Below are 20,394 nucleotides of genomic sequence, written 5' to 3'. Positions count from 1 at the left end.
ACAAAAGCCTTTGAAAATATGTAGGTCTTCAAATTTGTTTTGTAGATTTCCAAAGAGGAAGAGGACTTTATAAAAGAGGGAAGACTGTTCCAGAGTCTCGGAGCGTCACCTCTAGATTTTAACTGGGAGCGTGGAACCAATAAAAGCATCTGACTGGAGGAACAGAGTTATAGTGGGTAGGTGCAGGCTAAGGAGATCTGAAATGTAACCAGGAGCCAAGCCATGGAGCCATGGAGAGTATCGGAGTAATATTCTCTCTCTTTCTGGTCCCCGTCAGGATCCTTGCGGCTGCATTTTGAATGAGTTGCAAGCGGGACAATCCTCAGTGACAGATGCCTAAATAGAGAGAGTTACAGTAGTCAAGACGTGATGATATGAAGGCATGGATAACTGTTTCCAGGTCTTTAGATTACATTTTTGAGTTTAGCAATGCTCCTGAGTTGGAAAAAAAACTGCAATGAACAACTGTTGTTGCTGATGTGACCTACCACAGTTGTGTCATTGGCAAATTTGCGGTTTTCCTGTCAGGAAATCCAGCAGCCAGTACGGGTGGGCAGCAGCACCTCCAGCATAAGAACACTGAATACTCCCCTAGGATGTGTGTATAAAGTGAGGTGCTGATCCCCACCAGATCCAGTTTGTGAATGAGTTGGTGGGGAATGATCGTGTTGAATGCTGAACTGAAGTCTATGAACAGCATTCTAACATATGAGTCTCTTGTGTCCCGATGTGTGAGGCCTGAGTGAAGGGCAGTTGAAAATTGCAATCACTGGAAATTAAAATGGTCCTGTAGTACTGCCTTTTCATCTCTCTGATGTCACGTGACAGGTTTACCCTTGCTATTTTTAGGCTCACCTCATCCCTGACTCTGTAGGTCACATTTCTCACCCTCAGAAGCCTGTAGACCTCACCTGTGAGCCATGGTTTCTGGTTGGCCCAGACAGTGATAGTCTTGGTCGCTGTGACATCATCAGTACACTTTGAGATATAGGCAATGACAGTTTCTGTATGTTCCTGCAGGTCGAAGGAATATAAGGAGCTAAGCTAATAGCTATCTTAAGCTAGCAAATCCTTAAAGACAAAAGGAATGAATACCGTGAATATAATAGGCAGGTACTTCTGATTAAGCACATGTGGGCTACACATGATAAGTCGCTGTGTGAAACTTGTATAGATAAATAACTGAGTGTGAATTGAGATCTGTGAGGGTTTAGCTGGACTTTTAGTGACAGTTTCAATCAGTTTCTGTCTCTGCTGGTTTCTAGTGGTTCTGATGCCCACACTTTGGGTTAAAGTGGCTCAAACTAATTCTCAGATATATGCCTGTGTTTAGAGTACAATGTGCTTCCTACAGCTCCTTTCTCTTTCTATCAGGTCGTCCTCTCTCCTGTGGGATGCTGTTAGAAAGACAGAGGATGGAGAGATGAATAAAAGAAAGGATAGGTGGACTGATTAATGGATGGAGGCTCTATAAACATGTAAATCTGACCTTACAGTGTTTCAAAGCTGCAGCAGAGGCTGAAAGAAGCAGTGCTGCTTTAAAAAGCCTCTTCGGCCCCTCAGCCAAGTCTCCATTTACAAAGAAAGACATTTTCAGACAGAAGAACCTTTGATAGCCAAATACCACACGCACGCACGCACGCACGCACGCACGCACGCACGCACGCACGCACGCACACACACACACACACACACACACACACACACACACACACACACACACACACACACGCACACACACACACACACACGTTTCTGTAGCTGTCCTTGTGAGGACACTTGAGGGGGTGGTGGATACATTAGAGGGTTATCCAGATGATTAAACTGCCGCATCCATGTAACCCTAATGGCTCACATGACCATCATGACAGCCCAACTTGAGGTGAAATAGTGAAGTGAGGTGAAATGGGACTTTACATCAACTGTTAGAACTGAAGAAGCTTCTCAGATAACTGAATTGAATTGAGGAGGTCTTGGACTGTAATGGGTTAAGTCTGAGGGGGTTCCTTGTCTATAGTTGGTTAGGTTTAAGATGGTCCTGGTCTGTAATGGGTTACATTTAAGGGGGTTCTCATATGTAGTGGGTCAAGACTGAGGGGGTCCTGGTCTGTAGTGGGCCAGGTTTCAAGTGAAGCATTGTTGTTCTGCTCTCACTATTGTTCAGGTTCTACTGGAGGATCTCAGTGTCTGAGTGAAATGTGGCCAGTGTGTGTGTCCCTCTGTCTCTCACTCACTCTCTCTCTACACACACACACGCACACGCACGCACACACACACACGCACACACACGCACACACACGCACACACACGCACACACACGCACACACACAAACACACTGTCTCTTTGAAATAATGTGAATTAATAAAGGTTGTCAAATTTCAGTCAAATCAACATTTCCAGAGTTTTGGTCACCAGTGTCAGACTCATGGTCCTCATACATTCAGAAAAACTCACCTGGTTGGGAGTCTTCCTCTTCCTGTCTTTAACGCAGTAACCTGAAACTCTCGCACACACACTCTGACATTTAGGTCGATATATAAACTGCTGCAGAATCTCAGAACCTGACGATTCCTGCAGGGAAACACTGAAGTACTGTAAACAGTCAACCGTCTGCCTACCTGTACTGATCCCCTGTCTGACATCACATCACTATGCTCAACAGGTACGTCCATCCTCTCGTCTCAGTGTGTTTTTATTGTTTATTCTACAGAGTGAAACATTAATCAATAAAATCAGGATATATTCTTGAATATATCTTGAAACAAGCTTCCTGCTTGTTTCAGCTCTTCATTACTCTGTGTTAATGTTCTTATTTGAGTTTTAAATTGCATTTCTACAAATTACATAAAACAATTTTAATATAAATTAACATGTAATTATTATATAGAGTGTATAACAGGGTTAACAACTTTTATTGCTTTTTAAAATTTCAGAATGCAAGAAGAAAACATTTTTTCTGCACCTGTACATCCAAAATAAAATAAAAGAATGTGTTATAAAATTTACATTAAAAAATATTATATTGAAAATGAGTTTTAATTTTTTTTGTTTCTTGTTTTCATTTTAATTGTAAAAGCTGAGCTTATAAACTTCTAAAGGGATTTTTACTGCACTAAAGAAAACTCAATTACAGTTAGCTTAATTTAAAACAAGCATTTAAAGAATGTATTCAAATCACTCGTGTTACATCACAGATAATCATGGTCTGACAGCTGATCAGCTGAAAGCTTAAAATAGATGCATTTCTTAGTTTGACCTGTAAGAAATTTTTTTTCCCTGATTTGTGTTTTTGTTCTTCAAATGTTAAACCAATACATGTATATTTTTCCTGAAGCTAATCTGATCCCAGTAAAAACAATGAAAACAGCAGAATCAGACTCATTTATCCCCAGTGCCACATTCAAAACAAATCAGGGCAGCTTTTAGGCCAGTTATTTTGAAGCATTAAATTTCAGAGGTCACATTGATGTGAAACTTAAACAGATTCATCCCAGATTTAAAGGTTTCTGACTTTGCACCAAAATGAGGCTTAAATGCCTTTTTTGCCTCAGGAAGTCAAACTGAATGTTGTGTTTTTGTTGCAGGAACGTTGTTCTTCTGTTCTCTCTGTTCATCGTGCTGGTTGAGGGAGATATCGACTCCAGCGGTGGGGTTAAAAGTCATCTGTCTCTTCTGAATGACAATCTGAGTAAAATGTCACTGATGAACCTGCCTGTCCTCATGAAAGTGTTTCTTCACTTTGCAGATGCTGGAATACACGCCACATCGACAGGTAAATACCTCTGTGCTTTCTCACCTGTCTCTATTTCATCTCTGTACTATCTCACCTGTTCGCCTTCTCACCTGTTTTTGTCTCACATGTATAATATTTTACCTCTCTCTGTCAGACAAAGATTCTACATCTGATGAAGCTCCTACAGGTTAGTATGTGTGGGGTTCGGGTTTGAATAATTTCTCGAATAAAATGGCTCAGTTCTTTGGTTTTATGTGAAGAATATTTATTATTTAAAATATTGTAACACCAGGAGGTGGTGGTTGGCACTCTTGCCTCACAGCAAGAGGATCCTGAGTTTGACTCCTGAGTTTCTGTGTGGAGTTTGCATGTTTTCCCCATGTTTGTCTCTCTGGGTACTCCAGCTTCCTCCTACAGTCCAAAGACATGCATTAGTTGGGTTTATTGATGATTGTGGGAATGTGAGTGCGAATGGTTGTCTGCCTCTATGTGTTAGTCCTGAAACAGATTGGCGACCTGTCCAGGGTTTATATCGCCTCTCACACTATGACAGCTGGAATAGGCTCCCTAATGACCCTGATAAGGATAAGTGGAAGAGAATGCATGTAGAGACAGGTGATGAATCAGGGAACAGGTGTGCAAACACAAAGTCTAACCCTGACATGGCAGAATTAGTGCCCCCCAGCAGGGCTGATCATCGGCATCATTTCTGTTGAAGATTTTCTGAATGAAGTGTTGTTGTTGTTTCAGAGAGCATAAACGCCATCTCTCCTGATCACCCTGGTAAGAATCTCTGTTATTTTGAACTCAGACACAGCTGGAAAACACCTTTAAGCTCATGATATCAGTGTACGGAGTGTTAAAGTCTCGGTGAGAACAGAAATGGTCAGACTCCACCAACTTTGTGTATCCTGATCGACAATGTTAGGGTGAGTGAATCTAGACAACAGAAAGTATACTGAGTATACTGAACTGCCTTCATAGTACACCTGAGCTCATAGTTCTCCACAGAACTATGAGCTCAGGCACAGGCCTGAGCTCATTGTCCTGTGCTTCTCTGACATTTAACAACTGATGTGAGCAATAGTTTAAAATTGCTTCAGCAGGTCAATCTCAGGTGTATCTAAAAGTTACTGGAACAGTAACATGTCACAGTAAATCATGTTTCATCACTTTATCATATGTCTAAAATAAGCTTATGTAACCCTCTCCCTTTGAGACGACTTCCCTTTGATTGGCTCTCCCTCACAAACGGAAGGACTGAACAACATGCTGGCAGAACCTCTGTCTGATATAGACATGCAAGATTAGAACAAAGCAGTCTGCAGCATGAGCTTCTGTCTCAAAAACATAAACGGACCTCATTGTTTGAAACATATTTGATTTGAAGGTTAAGCACTGGAACTGGAGATTTCTGACTAGAAATAACAAGTTGAATTTAAATCAAGACCAAAACACATCTAACACAAAAATTCTGTTCTGATTCCAGATGAATCACATTATTACGGAGGAGAACCTTCAGGTAGGTACACAACGATCATGATAGTGATGATGAAGATATAAGGCGACAATAATCACGTGAACTCCTCACAGATGTTTTGCTTCTGACATTCATGATTACATGACAATAGTACTGTAAGGTGGTTGGTCAGACCTGATGCTGTATCTCACCTATTTACCTGTTTAATGTTTTTTTCTGTGTGTCAATGTGTTTCAGACGTCAGCAGCTCAAGTTCACAGGCAGCAGACAGTGAGAACGATTTTTACCTTAACTTGCTTTAGATCAGAGGTTGAGTTAGTGTTCGAAGAAACATACCTTCTGACTAATCAGAGCCGAAAAGTGATGTATAATAACATTAATTATTCATAGGTAACACACCCCAGGGAATACAGCTCCACCCAGTGGCAGGAGGAGGTTAGGAGGAGAGACAACAGGATTTACTGCAAGCAGAATCAGAATCTGATTTGGCAGTTTATGTGGTGATTTGGTGCCCGGCTATTTATGTAAGAAACATAATAATCTGCCTCATGTAGTGATACAAAAAGGGACAGTAACCCATAGCTCTCTGGTCTTATTGCACATACACTACTGGTCAAAGGTTTGGGCAAACCTTCTAATTTAATGGTTTTTCTTTATTTTCATGACTATTTACAATGTAGATTCTAGAGATGGACCGATCCGATATTACGTATCGGTATCGGTCCGATACTGACCCAAATGACTGGATCGGATATCGGCGAGAAATAAAAAATGTAATCCGATCCATTAAATATCAAAAAGCACCTCACAAAGCTTGCTACACGGCGTAACTCGGCTCATAACCGTAGCACGTCGCAGCAGTATGCGTCAAGTGATAGAGCCGCTGTGTGTATTTGTAGCCTTGCTAGCAAACCAGCATTTCATCTCCGAGGAAGTTTTCCCAGAGAGAAGTAAAGCAAGTGTGTAAGTTCATCTCTGAATGTTTGTAAAGCATTCCCACCTTAAGCTTAACAACAGATATATGGAGCGACTGCCTCTCTCTCCCTCCCTCTCCTGCTGCTACTTCAGTCGTGAAACTGCTTAATGATCAGCTGATCGGCTTTTCTGTCGAGAGTCCGTCTCTCTTCTTAGTTTTTGGCCCACTTCTCACCAGAAAGAGGAAACCAGCGGCTGAACAACAGCAGCACTATTCAGCTTGATAAGCTGTTGTTAGAATTTATTTATTAATACTTTCTACACCAGGATCTTTTTCTACGTAGCTGACGGCTGGTAACTGTGCAGGGGCGGATCTAGCAAAGTTTAGCCAGGGGGGCCGATAGGGCATGAACAGGTAAAAGGGGGCACAAAGACATACTTTTCTTTCTTGTTCTCATTTAAAATATCTAGCTTTTAATAAATAATTATCTGACTCTTACACCCAAAGTTTTAATCTGATGTAAAATATATAGAAGTCTGTATATAGTAACTGTTAAGTCTAATATACCCTAGTAAGCTATACTACTTTTTCCTTTGGGAAGATACCATCTGTGCAGTCTGCAATTCTGTTGAAGAAAGATGTTGAATCTATTTAATTATTCTTGAAAAATAATTTCTTTCTGTGCATTTTCCCCCTGCATCAAATTAAATTTGATTACATCGATTAAGCATCATGAGCTGGAGGGTGGGGGGTGGTTCCCTATTTTTTTTTTTGCTGGGAGTTTGCAACCCTATTAGTTAGGTTGCTTGATATTTCTGCTAAGTACTCTTTAAAATACCAGAATAGGGAGGATGGAGCAGGTTTACGTTTATTAGATTGATCAGTGTTGCTGAACTATGAAATATTTTGGGCGCAGTGTATTTTTTACATACAGGTATAACAGAATAGCTTTAGTGTTGTTATTTATTAACTTATACAAAATGCAGCAAGATATTAAAAAACCGTTTTATTGATTAAAAAACACACTATATCGGATTCATATCGGTATCGGCAGATATCCAAATTTATGATATCGGTATCGGTATCAGACATAAAAAAGTGGTATCGTGCCATCTCTAGTAGATTCTCACCGAAGGCATCAAAACTATGAATGAACATATATGGAATTAAGTTGTAAACAAAAAAGTGTGAAATAACTGAAAACATGTTTTATATTTTAGATTCTTCAAAATAGCCACTCTTTGCTTTGATTACTTCTTTGCACACTCTTAGCATTCTCTTGTTGAGCTTCATGAGGTTGTCACCTGAAATGGTTTTTCAAAATTCTTGAAGGAGTTCCCAGAGATACTGAGCACTCCTTGGCCCTTTTGCCTTTGCTCTGTGATATATCTCATTCCAAATCCTCTTGATTGGGTTTAGGTCAGGTGACTGTGGAGGCCAGCCCATCTGGCGCAGCACTCCATCATTCTCCATCTTGGTCAAATAGCCCCATACACAGCCTGGAGGTGTGATGGGGTAAAAAATAAATGATGGGGTGGCATGTTGCCGCAGGATGCTGTGGTAGCAACACTGGTTCAGTGTGCCTTCAGTTTTAATAAATGCCCAATAGCATCACCACTAAAGCATCCCCACACCCACACACCTCCTCCTCCATGCTTCACTGTGGGAACCATTCATCTAAGTTCCACAGTGAAGGACCATCCATTTACCTGCATTGCATAAAGACACTGCAGGTGGACACAGATATCTTAAATTTAGACTCATCAGACCAAAGCACAGATTTTCACTGGTCTAATGTCAATTCCTTGTGTTTCTTGACCCAAACAAATCTCTTTAGCTTGTTTCTTTTCATTAATAGTGGATTCTCAGCAGCTATGTCCCCATAAAGGCCCAATTCATGCAGTCTCCTCTGAAGAGTTGATGTACAGATGTGTATGCTACTGGAACTAGAGGTGCTGTTATTTTGTGATTTCTGGGGATGATGATTTGGATAAATTTATCCTCAGCAGCAGGGGTGACTCTTGGTCTTCCTGGGGCAATCCTCATGTGTGCCAGTTTCATCGTAGTGATTGATGTTTTTTGCGATTGTACATTTCTTTACTTAGCTGATTGGTCCTTGCCATAATTTGAATTCTAACAGTTTTCAAATAGGGCTGTCAGCTGTGTACCAAGCTGACTTATGCACAACACAACTGATGGTCCCTAACAGTGTTAAGAAGGCAAGAAATTCCACAAATGAACCCTGAAAAGGCTCACCTGTGTAGTGAAAACTATTTCAGGTGACTGCACCATAAAGCTCATTGAGAGAAGGCCAAGAGTGTGCAAAGAAGTAATCAATGCAATGGGTGGCTACTTTGAGGATTCTTCAGTTATTCATCAATTTTTTCTTTGCTACATTATTCCATATATCTTGCTTCATATATTTGATGTCTTCAGTTTGTAGCTACAATGTGAAAACTTTTAAAAATAACTACTGTACATATAAATGTATGCTTTTTATTTTCAGTTCCAGTAATCAATCGTATAACAGCACCTGGTATGTCCCTATATATATATATATTATATGGACAAAGTACTGGTCAACCTTCTGTGCTATACTTAAATTCAGTGACATCTTTGGAACCAGCCATTCTTTTACAAATGTCTAGATATGCAGACTGCATGGATAGCTGCTGGATTTTGAATTCATCAGCTGAAATTAAAAGATGATTGATTGCTTGATTGATTAATTAATTGATTGATTGATTGCAGAACCTGCTGTAGCTGCTCTAAACAGTGTGGAAGAGGAAGATGGTGAGACAATAATACTCTGATTCTCTAGACCAAAGAACAGTTTTCATATTGTGAACCACCAATACGTTAGCAAATAAATTAATATCTAACTTGTTTACCCAGCAGCCAGAGTCCATTGGAGGTGAAAACTTTGTGACTTTTGAAACTTCTTTCTGATTGTTTTTTTAGTATCAGTTGAGCAGAATTTTTTTTCTGTGAAGTTGTGCGCCTTCTTTTTCTTTAAACAGTTTCAAACTTTGTTTTTTTTTTTGTTTTTTTTTTGTTTTTACAGATGACTCTGAAGAATCAGGGAAGAAAAAGTCCAGCTCTCGTTTGGCTAAACCGCGGAACTCTGCCTTCAACCACCAGAGACCCGACCATGCCATTGACAGCCCCGCCCTCCCACCACAGCCGGTAATCCCTCAGCCGGTAATCCCTCAGCCCATCATCCTTCAGCCCAAAACCCCGGTGAGGAGCCGAACGTCTAAGAGACGATCCAGGAACAACCGCCGCCAGATATAGAACATCAGCAGTCACAGTTAGAACACAATGTTAAACCAAATAAAACCCAAACGCACACAGATCTGTCACATGATTAACGCAGACTCATACCACACATGAACTCAGCTGAACACTCACAGCAGGTTGACATTTACCTCCAATTCGGTAGAATCACCAAGCCATTGATTTATTCCAGGGTTGAGTGAAACTGCTGTCCAGAATCCAGGGGTCATATTCGTTATATACTACAGGTAAACTCCACGGAAAAAAGTATTGGTCCACTTAGACTCTTAAGGTGTTTTAACATATTTAACATTATTATTCTGCTCTGAATCAGAAGTTGTAAAAATTTGGCTTACAAAAAACAAATACACAAAAGACACGATGTCTTTTCTTTTCACACAGAAAAAATTCAGAGCAAACCAAAATTTGTCACTACAAACCGCGTGACAACCTTGGCAGTCTGCTTGTCTGCCAGATGTTTGGGGCAGGAGCAAGAAATGTAAGAACAGGAAGAAGGTTTTGGGTTCTTGCCCAATGATTAACATGGGGAACTTGGATTAATTTTACAGCTAGGTGCTAGATTGACTGTATGTTTACTTTGTGTAAGGAGGAAACGAAACAGAGCGCAATTTAACTGGAATGAACACAGCAGGTGTGAAAATCTTCATCTTTTTAATTCAGGTGTTTTCAATTCCGTTATCACAGGTGTATGTAATCTAACATCTAGCCATGCAGTCTGCCTTTACAAACATTTGTGAAAGAATGGCTCATTCCAAAGAACTAACTGAATTTAAGTATACCACTACATCAGGATACCACATTTGCAACAAGTTAGTTCGTAGAATTTCTTCCCTTTAGATGTTCTGTGTCATCTGTAATGTACTACTGTTATTGCAAAGTGGAAGCATTTAAGAACCACAGCAGGTCAACCATGAAGTGTCAGACCAAGTTTTATCTTTGGCCCTAATGTATTTCATTAGCTTTGACCCCTGGATCAAGCAGACCTCGGAGTATTAAACCTGCTCTTTGCTGTTTTTATTCTTTCTTTTATATGTGTGTTCCTGAAACATTTAAACATTTGTGATGGTAATTTCTTTTGATTGTTTCATTTATCAGATTTAAATAAAGTTAAACTGAACATGAACTGTGGACCTTGTGATGCTGTAGCTATTAAAGGTACTGTGCTACAGTGGTTTGAATAAGATTTATCTAACAGACTCCAATTTGTGCATGTAAATGGAGAGTCCTCTTCACACACTAAGGTTAATTATGGTGTTCTACAGGGTTCTGTGCTAGGATCAATTCTGTTTACATTATACATGCTTCCCTTAGGCAGCATCATTAGAAGGCATGGCATAAATTTTCACTGCTATGCCGATGATACCCAACTTTATTTATCCATGAAGCCAGATAACACATACCGATTAGTTTAACTACAGAAATATTTTAAAGATATAAAGACCTGGGTGACCTCATATTTTTTGCTTCTAAATGCAATTAAAACTGAGGATATTGTACCTAGCCCTCTCAGAAACATAGTACCTAACCAAATACTTACTCTGGATAGCATTACCTTGGCCTCCAGTAACACGGTGAGGAATCTTGGAGTCATTTGTGACCAGAATATGTCCTTCAATGCGCATATTAAATAAATAGGTAAGTCTGCTTTATTGTGTTTATATTTCTAAAATTAGAAGTTCATGCATTTATTACTTCTAGGCTACTGGGCTATTGTAGCACGTTATTATCAGTATGTCATAGAAATCTCCCTGAAAAGCCTTCAGTTGATCCAAAATCTGCAGCTACAGCTGCAGCAAGAGTACTGACAGGGACTAGAAAGACAGAGCATATTTCTCCTATAATTTCTTTTGTTCATTAGCTCCCTGTTAAATCCACAGTCACAATCAAATTTAAAATCCTTCTCATTACATACAAGGTCTTCAATAATCATTTTATCTTAATGACCTCATTGTACGGTATCACCCCATTAGAGTTGAAAGCAAAGATGATTATTTAACAGTTAGTTAGTTTTATATATTTATGTTATGTATTGAGTTACCAGACATAAAAAAATCCTGAAGAGGTGTTCCTCACAGTGTTACTGGTGGCATGTTCAGGAGGTAGAGCAGGTCATCTGCTAACTGGAAGGTGGTTCGACCCTTGGCTGCTCTACATGCCACATCTCCTTTGGCAAGATACTTACCCCAAGTTGATCCCTGATGCATTGAAAAAGCATAGCAAAAAGTGTTTGTGTGAATGAGACAAGTTGTGTAGTGTGCTCAGTCGCAGAAAAGCACTGTATTATAACCAGAGCTAAAAAAGGGAATTCATTGGAGGAGGGACATTCCCCATGAGACGCAAGGAAATAGAAAATAATTAATGTGTGGTATGTTCTGCAGTTATATGTATATAGATATATCAGAGGTTCATGGTTTGTACTCATGGGTTGTTTAACAAGATATTACCTCTTTCATACAGTCCCTGAGGCGACCTGCAGCACCTCCCAGGGGAGGAAAAATGAAAATGGAAGGATTCAGGGAGTCTCACGTGGCAAATGGGGGTTTACACTGTGTGTCTGTGTGCTGGTTTTTAAACATGCTTGTTTGCTTGATGGTTGTTGCTGCAGAAACGAATCAATAGCCTCTCCACATGCTTGCAGTGTGTTATCAGTGAAGGTAGCAACAGACAGGGAGAGTCTGGCTGTGATCTGGGTTTCTAACATCATTTCAGATCTACAGGGTTTTTCAAAACATGCTCAGGCTTCTCAGTTACAAGACTCTTTTTTTTTTTTTTTTTTTTTTTTTTTATCTCCGGAGATTAAAAATCTCTTGATAAGTGGGTCTTGGCTAAGACACACAGCAGTACAATCAGCAGTGTTTATACAGACTAATAATACACACAAGTACCCACAGCAAACAGCACAAAATAAGTTTACACAGATATCTGACATCAAAACTAAAATAAAAATTCCAAAACTTAAAGGTGAAAGAAATTTAATGCACCAGAATAATTCACAGTTATACTGTCTGCAGCCTCGAGATCACTAGAATAAATTGAATAAATAATTTTTCTGAGAACAGCTCAGGAGGACAGAGCTGCAAACTTTCCAGATTCACTATGAACTACTGAGGACAGACAGAAGGAGTCTTTGGAAAGTGACAAAAGTTGTTTTTTGTTTCCTTTCTGTCTTCCTGTCTCTCTTCATTGCTTTGGTTCCTGTTGGTCTCTCAGCCTTTGAATTCCTTGACTGAAGGCTTTGTTTCTGTAGGTCCTCTCTGAGCTATACATGCTTCTCTCCTATTCGCTCTGTTTTTGGTTCTCTTATTGGGCAGCCTCTGACCACTCTACCTGATACATCTGTTTCCTGTGTTGGTTCTAACATGTTTTCTTTTCACTTGCTACATGTAAGATATTTTTCTCAGCTCTTCAGTTGAATTAAATTTTATACATACAGTGCCAAATCACAACAACAGTCGCCTTGTGGAGGTAAGCACAGATGACATGGAGCTCTTAGTTCTCACTCCTGCTTTATTACTCTCCTCACATCAACTGAACATATCGCGCCACAAAACACAGCAACACACTTCCTCAACACTGGGTGTGAGTGTGGGGTTCTCCTAAAGGAAAAAACAGAATCCATCAGTCTGGTGGTAGGTGGGCGGCCGCGGCGGGGGGCCTGGGCCGGAACCACCTGATCATCCTGCAGAACATGTGCAGGCTTAAGTGTTTCAACAGAGACAACCTCCTGCCGACCTCCAAAGTCCAAAAGGAAATGTTTTTGGCCCGGTTTAATAACCCTGTACGACCCGTCATACAATGAACGCAATGGAGTCCTATGTGCATCGGAGTACAGAGAGAAGCTGGATGGCTTCTACTCTTCTGCTGACCCCAGGCGGATGTGGCAAGGCCTGCAGCACATCACAGAGTATAGGGTCACCACCAGCACCATCAGCTCTACAGGCAGTCTTCTGGATGATCTCAATACATTCTACACCCGCTTCGAGACCTCCCAGACCCTTCAGACCCCCCAGACCTCCTCGACCCCCCAGACTACCCACCCCCGCCAGCGGTCACAATAGACGAGCTGCACAAAGCCCTGAGGAGGATGCTTCAAGACTACAACCATCATCCCTCTCCCCAAGAAAAGCCCAGCCACCTGCCTGAACGACTATAGACCAGTTGCACTCACTCCAATCATTGTGAAGTGTTTTGAGAGAGTGGTGCTGGCCTACATCCAGAGCAACATCACAGACACGCTGGACCTCCTGCAGTATGCCTACCGGTCCAATAGGTCCACGTCAGACACTATCGCTGCTGCCCTTCACTATTCATTCTCCCACCTGGAAAACAAAGACTTAGGGTACTTTGTGTTGATTACAGCGCCGCTTTCAATACTGTTATCCCACACAAACTCACTCACAAGCTGGCAACACTCGGCCTGCACCCCGCCCTATGTGACTGGCTACAGGACTTTTTGACTGAGAGGCCTCAGTCTGTCAGGATCGGCAACAAGACTTCAGCCAGCATTATTACAAACACTGGCATCCCACAAGGTTGCGTCCTCAGCCCCATCCTCTACACCCTGTACACCCATGACTGTGTCGCCTCCAACAAAGACAACATCCTTTTGAAGTTCGCGGACGACACTGCAGTGATCGGTCGCATCACTGGAGGGGACGAAGCGGCTTATAGGAGAGAGGTGGCCGGTCTGGTGTGAGGACAACAACCTCACCCTCAACACTGACAAGACAAAAGAGATTATAGTGGACACGAGGAAGAAGAGGAGGCCTCACCCACCGCTGTCTATCCGCTGCCTTGAAGTGGAGCGGGTGAGCAGCTTTAGGTACCTGGGCGTCTACATTTTTGAGGACCTCACCTGGACACTGAACACCACACAGCTGGTCAAGAAGGCTCAGCAGCGGCTGTATTTCCTGAGTAGGGTGAGGAAATTTGGTATGTCTGCCAAGATCCTCAGCAGCTTCTACAGCTGCACTGTGGAGAGCACACTGACCAGCTGCATCACTGCATGGTATGGCAGCACTACTGCTATAGACCGCAAACGCCTGCAGAGAGTGATAACAACCGCAGAGAAGATCATCAGGACTCTGCTGCCCTCTCTGCAGAGCATCTGCCATCACAGAGTCCAGAGGAGAGCTGCCTCCATCCCCAAAGACCCCACACACCCCCAACACAAACTGTTCACCCTGCAATAATACAGAGAAAACCCCAACGATCATTTGACCCTCTAGCACTTTGACAACAGTGAGGAGGAAAAAGCTCCCTTTTAACAGAGAGGAACCTGACAGTGTTAGTCATGTACAGTAATATACAGAGAAGAAAGGCTCTCACGGCAGTCGGCAGCTGTTGGAGGAAGAGGTGGGCGAAGAGGTATCCTCCATCATCCGGTCCGAGTAAGGACAACATGTTTTCCATGAGCTCCAGAGCCGTGCCACCACCCAGGCCTGAGAAGGAGAGAAGCTTTTCGGCACGCTCTGTGTCGGAGAGGGCATATGCCAAAGAAGCAGCCCCTTAAGGACAGCGTATTTCCCTTGAGCGGGTGAGTCCCAGAGGAGGGTCATCGCACGACGGGTGGCTAGTGGGTCCAGCGAGGCCACCACATGGTGATACTTCGTGTGGTCAGCCGAGATGCCGTGAAGGGCAAACTGAGCCTCCACATGCACGAACCACGACGGGGGATCGTGGAGCCAAAAGTCCGGCAGCTTCAGCGCCACAGCAAAAGCAGCTGCAGCAGGAGGTGGTGGACCGACGGCTGCTGATGCATCCAGAGCGGAGCCAGCATCATCCTTGACCTGTAGCATGTTCGAGTCTGGGGTCACCAATGTGGAGGTAAGCACAGACGACACGGAGCTCTTAGTTCTCACTCCTGCTTTATTACTCTCCTCACATCGACTGAACACATTGCGCCATAAAACACAGCAACACACTTCCTCAACACTGGGTGTGAGTGGAGCTCTCTAGTGGTCCACCACAGCCTATATTTTAAGGTAGAGCCTGAAATGCTACATGAAGAGAAAAACCCAACAATCATATGACCCCCTATCAGTAAGCACTTTGGCGACAGTGGGAAAGGAAACCTCCCTTTTAACAGGAAAGAACCTTTGGCAAAACCAGGTTTAGGGAGTGACCGGTTGGGGTGAGAGAAGGAAGACATGACAAACAACATGCTGTGGAAGAGAGCCAGAGATAATGCCTACAGGCTCCTGCTGAAATCTAAATACATGAAACAAACTGACCTTTATTGGCACAGAAACAACTCAGTTCTACCTGTCTGTCAGTGCTTACTTTACTTATATTGGATTTGGACACCTTGCATTAACATGTTACCATAAACAGGTCTTATTTGGTGTTCATTTAGTGTACTTTATTTGGTGCTTCCCAGCAAGAAGACTTCATGACACAGACAGTATGAAGCTTCATCTTCAAAGTAATACCTTCCATTTTGTAAAGCTGGCATTGTTTAACATATTTCTAAAACAAGATCAGTCTTTGACTTGGAAAAGTTCAGAGGTCACTACCAAAACATTTGGTTTTTAGGTGAGACTTGTCACAATGGCCACAGGCCGATAGCTAAAATTGGACTCAAATGCAGATAACCACAACAGAGACGGCTCACACGTTTTACAGTGTTTGTTAATTAGATCAACAGGTGAATTTGTGGCAAAGTGTTGCTAATGGTGTAGCCGTGGGTCAGTGGGGTGAACGGGGAATTGGCAGGTAGCGATGGGGACGGAGTGCGTCTGGGAAGAAAAAAGAACGGGGTTAAGAAGGCGGCAAGCATAGGGTATTTAGCAGAGGTGGTTATGACTGATAATGCTTATGGATAGTTGGGGTAACCTTGGCTTTGAGGGAGAGGTGGTGAGGATCCAGGTGAGTAGTGGCAAAGGCTGGCTGACCTGAGTTCTGCTGTGTCCGAGGTGGTGAGTGGTGGCTGGAGGGCAAGCAGGTGAGGTCCTTTGTATTGCCCCAGAATGCGATGATAATCCGAGGAGACCTGGGGGCTGAAGGTAGTGGTAAAGAAGGTCCTGGAAAACAATGCGAGGTCATTGACAAACTGGTGTTGAAGAAGAGCCTCAGTGGAGCTTAAATCCTCAACCTGATTACCCAGAATCAGCCTAAGGTGTGCAGGACTGCAGGAGGGATGATGGCTCCACCCAGGGGTGGAGACCAAGGGACTCAGGTGCCTGATGGAACTTTCCAGTCAAACCTTGAGATTGAGGATGTGCAGCTCTGCCTGTAATGTGAGTAAACAGTTCACGTGCACATTTATCATTTAATGTAATATTTAATGTGTCAATCAGGATGTCAGTGACACTATGACCTGATACCAATAAAACGTACATGGATTTATTTACAATTAATCTGGTAAATTACATTCTTGTTTTATTTTGGAACAAACGTGTTGTGTTAATAAAGTTTATTTGAACTTCATTGTTTGGTTTAAAACAGTTTCTGGTGCTGTTCAGTTGATTATCAAAGTGAAGTGAACACAGAGCTCATTAGAGGCTGTTAGCATGCCCTTGCACATACACACACAAATATACACACACAGATACACACAGACACGCCCACACACAGACACACACATACACAGACACACATACACAGATACACAGTCTGCAGTAGCAGATTTATGGCTTTCTTTGTGTTTCGCTGTTTTTTGTCCTCAGTTGAACTCGACTGAATCTGAAAAGCCAGATTTTTGGTTTTCTGTTTTAATTTTCAAAGCTCATCGTGGCCACTAAACAAAGGTTAAAGAAACAACACAAATATATAAAAAAATCTTCTCTTTTTAACTTCAATAAATAAATCTGACTATGCTGAAATCAGACTTTCACCCCTGTATTTTACTGTACATGACTAACACTGTCAGGTTCCTCTCTGTTAAAAGGGAGTTTTTCGCTCCTCACTGTTGCCAAAGTGCCTGCTGGTAGAGGGCCAAATGATCATTAGGGTTTTCTCTGTATTATAACGGGGTCTTTACTAATTTAAAGCACCTTGACGCAACACAGAATGTTTTTTCTCTCCTTATTTTAGCAGATGCTGGGGGCCTGGAGAAGGCGGATCTGTCCAAGGCAGAGAAAGTGTCGGATGGGAAAGACTTGAGCTGAGTGTACACGCCGATTAAATGTAGAGTCACAAAAATAAGAATAAAAAGTGTGAAAGAGAAAACACACTCATCTGCTGTGTGTCAAGGTGTTGCGCTGGAAAGGGTGGCCAAAGTACTAGAATAACTTTAGCTATTCTAACTACTGCTAGCTTGAAGGTCTGCGGTACTTAGCCGATTAATAGAGGTAGGTTGATCATATTTAAGATTGAAGCATTAATTAATGGTAGGACTGATAAAGGTAGGGGTCTAACAGACATGTTGATGGTTTGGAGGAAGGAATTACTGAAGTTAATTCAGAAGTGTCAGGGTTAGTGCTGTGGCAAGCAGGCCGAGGACCCAATTGCTGGACTCAGAACACAAGAGGGGTAAACTAAGAGAGGAAACAAAAACCTAACACAGGAAACTAGAAACTAAGATCTAAGAGTGTAGGAAACTAGAACCTGGGAAACTAGAAATGAGGAGACAAATGAACATTAAGACAAAAGAGACTAGACGTGAAACGTAGAATACAGAGGAAGAACAGTAACAGAAGCCTAGGGATTAGAAACTATTAAAGCACAAGCAGAACCATGAACAACAATAAATCAAAGAATATTAATTAAACCTGAAACAGTGTGTGACAGAAAGATCAACTGGAGAAAAAAAAAATCTAAATAAATATCAATGGCATTGAAAGCAGCTGTACATTATGTTGTGTCTGTGAGATTGTTATGAGTTTTCTCTAATGCTTAAAATTTTATTTGTGAAGCCATTTCTAGTTAATGTTAAAAGAATGGTTCTCTCAATAGTGTTCTGACTTTTTGTCAGCCTGGCTAGAGTGCTATTGGCCATTTATTTTACATGAATTCCTTTCTTCCTAATTATGTCCCTTCATCTATTTTCTTACCATATTAATTATACCTTCCTCTGTCTTTTCCTCACTCTTTTATTGGGACTGCTGTTCCTCATCCAGCACTTCTTCATAGCTAATGTTAGCAACAGCTGCCTCTTATGATGGCAAGGGCTTTATATTAGTTGTTGTTGGTGCTACTGTTGACTATGCAGCTGCTAAAGTTACATGTTTCTGCATCTGTTTCTCGTTTCTTTCTTTCTCTCAGCTTTTCAGCTTTTCAACCACTTCAACTCTACAGTCTGTTGTACAAAGTACACAAGTACACCGGGAAGTTAGGTAAGGAGCCAGTTGTGGTAAGAGATTTGATTGGGCAAACCATTGTCAGTATTAAGAATGAAGCCTGTACCCTGTGTAATTATATATTTGGCCAGATTTCTAGAAATAGCAGCTGCTCCATCAAAGTTGGAATGTTTCTGCTTAATTAGACCCAGTTTTCACTAGAAAGTTTCTGAATTAAAAAGCTCACGTTTTTCAGTCCTGGTGTGCTGACTGTAAGCTCGTCTGGAATCTGGTGCAACTAGGTTCCAGAAGTGTGAATGGCTGGCTGCATGGATGAATTCATGACTCATGAGGATAATTTACAGTAAATAAAATGTTTTCACAGAGACCACGCCTACCACACAGATTGCCAAATCTGTAGTCAGCTAGTCTGACATCATGTTTGCATAATCACCACTGCAGGATAACTATATTTGTTCACCCACACTGTGAGCGCCTGCTCTTTGTTTAAACAAAGCTAGCACTCTTTCATGCTGCAACAGTGGTCAGAGGTCATGTTAAAGCTCACAAGGAGTGTCTCAAAGTCAAACAAGTTCATTCTTTCACTTCTTTTGAACACTGGAACTCAGAACTCATTGTAACCATTTAAAATTATAAAACAACTTTTGGATAGAGGGAGAGCAGGTCATCTAACAATTGAAAGGTTGGTAGTTTGATCTCCAGCTACTCCAATATGAATATTGAAGGGCAACTACTGAACTCTGAGTGTGCGTGAATGTAAGATACCTTGCTTAGACACTTGCTATACAAGTACCAGTCCAGCCAAAAAAATAGTATCTATACAGATTCATAGTCAAAGGAGCTTGCAAAGAAAAGTGTCTGGACTTCTTTAAGTTGCCTGAAGACGTTTCACCTCTCATCCGAGAAGCTTCTTCAGTTCTAAGGTCAAATGGTGGGGAGTCCCAGATTTAAACCTAGTGGGAGAATATCCCCCCACAGAGGGACAAAAGGACCCCCTGATGATCCTCTAATCGCCTGAGCCAAGGTGTGAAACTGGGTGTGGGTCCCAATCAGCCAGGGTTTCAGGTGAGCTCATTGTGAAACCTGGCCCCACCTTATCATGCGAATTCCTGAGGTCAGAAATGGAAAAACAGATTTATAAATAATCTAAAAACAAAATATCAACATACAGACGTGAAGAGGAAAAGAAGACGCTCTTTGTTTTTGTGGTCCAACCGGTTCATGTCTGAGGACATATTCATTCCAGACACTCACATGCTCACACACACATCTCTGTACATTTCCTGGTGGAACAATTAGACGTGGTTACAATGCTTTGTCTCAGCGTCACGTTTCAAACGTTGGTGCTGCGATAACAATCAGCTCAGAGTAATTTAATACTGATCAGACGAAAGCACGAGGAGTTGAAGTTGAGAAAACATGAAAAAACATTCTGCAAGGAGAAACGAGTTAAAGACTTCATTAACTGGAGTTCAGTTTAATGTTGAACAAAGTCATGCTGGTGCGAGAGGTCAAGGGTCATTTAAAGGAAAACACACAGGAAGCAGAAGCTCTGAGACCACCACTTTGGTTTCATTATGAACAATAAGTGAATGCTGTTCTGTTCTAACCCTGCATCTCTTTGCTTTTCATGCTGATTCACCACAGGGTCTAGAATAATTTGGATTTAATTCTGTGCTCTGAATGTAAACAGGGCACTTTTAAAGAAGCTCAAAGTGAGTCTGTGCA

At 41.8% G+C, this 20,394-nt stretch overlaps 1 protein-coding gene across 1 annotated transcript; it reads left to right on the top strand.

Moving 5' to 3' along the window:
• The first annotated feature begins 564 nt into the window (after positions 1-564).
• On the top strand, positions 565-11,355 carry LOC146493589 (uncharacterized). Its single transcript, XM_085149661.1, has 9 exons — positions 565-2,663; positions 3,586-3,647; positions 3,747-3,773; positions 3,889-3,921; positions 4,485-4,517; positions 5,224-5,256; positions 5,452-5,484; positions 8,882-8,923; positions 9,195-11,355. The coding sequence occupies exons 1-9, from the start codon at positions 2,653-2,655 to the stop codon at positions 9,422-9,424; spliced, it is 504 nt and encodes a 167-aa protein (XP_085005787.1). The 5' UTR covers positions 565-2,652; the 3' UTR covers positions 9,425-11,355.
• The last annotated feature ends 9,039 nt before the right edge of the window (positions 11,356-20,394 follow it).

Source organism: Neolamprologus multifasciatus, chromosome 22 (assembly GCF_963576455.1).
Source record: "Neolamprologus multifasciatus chromosome 22, fNeoMul1.2, whole genome shotgun sequence".
Classification (NCBI taxonomy): Eukaryota; Metazoa; Chordata; class Actinopteri; order Cichliformes; family Cichlidae; genus Neolamprologus; species Neolamprologus multifasciatus.
This window is presented reverse-complemented; position numbering and strand designations above follow the sequence as displayed.